Raw genomic sequence first — 4,485 nt, forward strand, 5'->3', positions numbered from 1 at the left:
GGCTAGCTAGCGCGCTTGTGTTTGAAGAGGCGTTGTGTATTCTCAGAAGGCACCCATCTATGGTCACTCACACCGACACACACACACACACACACACACACACACACACACACACACACACACACACATGCAGTGTACACACCCTCCAGTTTGTCTGCCTCTGGCTGACCTAAGCAATTTATGAATTTAATAAAAGATTTTCAAAGAGTTTTTGCCGAGACAAAACTGCTCCTCTGAGCAAAAGGAGCGTAGGAGGAAGAGGAGAAGGAGGGGATGATGGAGAGCGAGCGGTTGTAAAGGGGTGGGGGGGTGAGGGAAGATAATGAAGGAGAGTGAGAATTCCAGCACTGAATAGAGCTACAGTACCATTACTGTGTCCTGCAACTCCTGATATTCGTTTAAAGGAAGAAATATAGAAATCCTTTTGCCTTTAAAAGCTCACTTTATAGCATGAAGCTCCCAATTGGTGCAAAATCTGGTGAATGGACGAAAAAGAATGAATTCAAATGGAATGACATTCCAGTTTCATTGTTTGTTTATTTATTTATTTTTAGGATTCTTTATGAGTTGTTACCATGGTAACCGCTGCTCTTCCTGGGGTCCACACACTGAGTGGGCTGGTGACTCATTGGCAGTAGTGTCCTCTCTGTGTTGGACACAGTACCCCACGGTTCATGTGTGGTCATTGATGAACGTTGGGGGGAGTCTGGCTTATTAGCCCTGGGTGTGGCCTCACAGGCTACACGCAGGTTGCCTTGCCTGACTGATGAAGGATGTAGCCCACTATCAGAAGTTGCAGTGACAGATTGAATGTTAATTAAAGCCAGTTTTGCTCATGACAGTTTTCCTTTTATGAGACAACATTTAATCTTTTAATGTAAAGCGTGAAGTCGGTTGAGATGCGCCGACCATTCCGTGCAGCATCAGCGGTAACTTGATCTTTGTTCATCCTACCTGTTTGTGTTAGTGTAGGCCTCACTGACCTGATGGTGTCCTGCAGATATCCCAGAGCTAACCCGTACCGGTATGTTCTTGTACCCCTGCCTGTACAGGAAGTGCCCTCGGACCAACAGGATCAACCGGCAGAAGCAGAACAATGTCCACTTCAGTTCAGAGAACACCATGCGCGCCTCCACTCGACTTATCTGAGCCCACACACACCGGACAGTCCCCCCTCCGCTTTACGGAGCACTGTGGCGTTCTATGTTTCCCCCCCCCCTCCCCTCCTTGTAGGCCAACCCTGAAAATTAGGATGTGCTTCTCCTCGTTCCTCGCCCTCTCCCAGAGTGAACTTTAAGAAAACCCAGGGAGGACGGCGGCGTGGCAGAGCTGGTCGGTGACGGTGATCATCTGTCGCCACCGCCACCAAACGCCCCAGTTGCATCCCCAGATGCGTCTCCGGGGTTTTTCTGACAGACTGAACCATGGGGTGTTGGGGTGGGGCCACTGAGGATACAGAATGTGTGAGTCAATGTGTGTATGTGTGTGTTAGCTGTGTGAGCTTTGGTAGAGGCAGGCTAGCCTGTGTCTGTCATTTCTAGATGAGGGGTTAAAGCAAATCGGCATAGAGCAACGGGGGTGTAGTGGGTTTTACATCAGGTGTGTGTCGTTCGGTCTGGGAGGGGGGTGGGGGGTGGGGTTACACGTGATGCCTTGCACCTTGTGTTATAGGAGACCTTTGACAGAGGGAACAACGTTATTATAGAGCTCTCTGTTCGGTTGTGACGATGACGTCAGCTTCTGTATGTTGGGTTCTATTTACAATAGTTATTACTACATTGTCTTGATGGGGTCATTTTTCTGTAACTGTAAATAAATAATTTATATCACGAAATGTAACCAGACGTGTCTGTGTTTATTAATGAATGTCTCAATAATGTATGTCTATTATCTGAAGTATTCTTTTAAAACACACGTTGAAAGTTACTGTGGCTTCACGATGGAACCACTTACCTTCTATTCCAATCTCTATTGGCTTCAGTCCTTGAAGTTTGTCACTTCAATCTGTAAACTCATAGAATGGATGCATCTACAGATTAAACTAACCAGTAGTAGTTAAAGTTTTATCCCTCCCACCAGTTAACTCACTGGAATTCATGCTGCTGGTCAAACACAATGAAAGATCAGAAATTTTAACTTTAAAGTTGATTTAATAGCATCTACTGTAACGTCTGACGTGCGGCTCCGCTAATGACACATGAAGACCTGAATGAAAACCACCACAGGGTGGCGCTGCCTCCCGTGTGTCTGTGGCCCAGTGGTTAAGGCGATGGACTAGAAATCCATCCGGATCTCCCCGCGCAGGTTCGAACCCTGCCGGCTACGTTCCGTTTTAACTCCTGGTGTCTGTCCATCGTTCTTCAATATCATATAATTTGCCAAGTGTGGAAAGAAATAAAGTTATTTCAACAGAAGGTCAGGAGTATAGATTACATATCACAGCTCATGTGTGTATCACAATGCTTTTGTAACAAGGGTAAGTTAAAGGGGTCCGATTATGAAAATCACATTTTTTCAGGTCGCTATGTCACGGTTGGGCGTGGCAGGGAGAGGCCAGGCTTGTGGGTGGAGCCACGGCTCCACACCTGTTCCTGATCGTCACACCTGAGCTTGTTTTGGGCTAATGACCCTGAGGCTTTTTAAGCCTCGCTCAGTGAGCGCTAGGTGCTGGTGCATTGCTTGTGTTTGGTTCCTGGTAGTCTTTCCTGATTTTGAGTTTCTTGTCTGTCTGGAGAATTTTTGAGTTTGTTAATAAATCATGGATGAGAGTTTTGTCTTTGGTGTCCTGCATGTGGGTCCACACCCCGACATACGTGACTCTCTACATACACGTAGTGGTTCTCTAACACGAACAACTCCTGAAATCTGGAAAACAAATGCTTCCTGCATCAATAAATATTTGTAGTTTTATCCAAAGCTGTTTAAATCAATCCACTGGACTTTAAGACAGTTTCTTGAAAAACATTTCACCTCTCATCCAAGAGGCTTCTTCAGTTGTGAAGGTGGGGGTCTCGTCTCAGCTTATTAACCCTGTGGGGTGTGGTCAGGGCTATTCACATTTCAACGACAGTAGTTGAAACCCATCTGGCACCTCAACGATGTTTGATGGGGGTGCTAATGACCCTAATGAGGGTCATTATCATGAGACACATGACCTGGGTTAATCTGCTGAGACAATCTTTTTGGGAGTTTTGGAAGGACATGATGATAAACGGGAGAAAGGTGATGCTGCAGAGCAACCCCCCGTTCAGAGATGACTTCTCCACTCTGACATGGATGTCTTCCTTCACTCCTCTCTTAAACCATCTGTCTTCCCTGTCCAAGATCTGAACATCGGTGTCCTGAAATGAGTGTCCCTCTTCCTTGAGGTGAAGGAAGGCTGCTGAGTCCTGACCTGATGAGTCGGCTCCTCTGTGTGGGGTCATGTGCTTCTGTAGGGGGGCAAGACATTTAAAAAACAGTGTAGTTGGACCTCTGGCAGCTGAATGACATGAAGTCGAAAAAGCATAAAATGGGAACTTTAAACACAGAACAGTCAGACAATGAAGGATTCATAATGACAATGAATTTATTATATGCAAAAGCCCTAGCGCATGATATCTGAGGTGAGCAACAGTTTTTTTTCTTTGTAACTCCACCTGCAACAACGGTCTTGTGCATGACCTCCTCAAACTACCCGGAAGCGCCAGAAGTTTTTGGAATTACATCATCAGCAGGGATTCCACTGTGTGCACTTTAACCCTCATCCGTCCTTCATTCTTCCTCATGTAAATCCAAAAGTAAAGACGTTCTGGAGCACAGCCACTTGTGTCGATGTTGCTTCACTCAATGTGTCACAATTGCTGACCAATGATTAAATCCTGGGACTCAATTTGTGAGATTGCTGGCTACCTATTGATTGATCTGTTTTTGTTATCCAGACTCAGACGTCCGCCGACCTCCAACCTGGACATTTAACTGATAAATCATTGAGAATGATTAGTCTGATTAGATTTCTCATTTTAAAAAAAGATGTTTTGGGGCTTCTCTTATTTTTTACCCTTTCTGTCTACATTAAGCCAATATCCAACTCATCCAGGCATGTCTGGATTACTTCTTTTTTGCCTTCTTTTCAAGGCTAAAAACACCGACTTTGTGATTCAGGACATCATGAGGTCGGTTTATGACTAACACTCTGATATCTGGTGTCGTACACTTTTAAACCACAATATCATCCGGCTCATTTTATATTTACTTTTGAGGAGTTTTTCTCTATGTAAATCGATGTAAATCCCCAGATCCCCCCCATGACACAGCATGCTGTGGTACAGTCCAATCTGTGCCCCCGGCCACGCCTTTGCTGCACCAGCAAATAAAACTCCAGGTAAATCAAAAGAAAAGAAACAAGTGTTAATAGAGACATAATTTGAACTGTCAGTGCCCAGATGTAATACTGAAAAATATGAAGACTGAAATATTGAGTGTATAAAATGATATGTTTAATAT

The 4,485-nt window shown here is 44.8% G+C and overlaps 1 protein-coding gene and 1 non-coding gene across 2 annotated transcripts in view; both read left to right on the forward strand.

Annotated features, from left to right (window-relative positions):
- LOC137605027 (tomoregulin-2-like) overlaps positions 1–1,839 on the forward strand; it is a 99,593-nt gene extending 97,754 nt beyond the window's left edge. Inside the window, exon 10 of the mRNA XM_068329349.1 lies at positions 1,053–1,839. Coding sequence (XP_068185450.1) covers positions 1,053–1,149 — 97 coding nt within the window. The 3' untranslated portion in view covers positions 1,150–1,839. The remainder of the gene's footprint in view (positions 1–1,052) is intronic.
- A 404-nt stretch (positions 1,840–2,243) lies between these two features.
- On the forward strand, positions 2,244–2,325 carry trnas-aga (transfer RNA serine (anticodon AGA)). The gene has a single exon. It is a non-coding gene; the product is annotated as a tRNA-Ser (tRNA).
- The last annotated feature ends 2,160 nt before the right edge of the window (positions 2,326–4,485 follow it).

Source organism: Antennarius striatus, chromosome 12 (genome assembly GCF_040054535.1).
Source record: "Antennarius striatus isolate MH-2024 chromosome 12, ASM4005453v1, whole genome shotgun sequence".
Lineage (NCBI taxonomy): Eukaryota > Metazoa > Chordata > Actinopteri > Lophiiformes > Antennariidae > Antennarius > Antennarius striatus.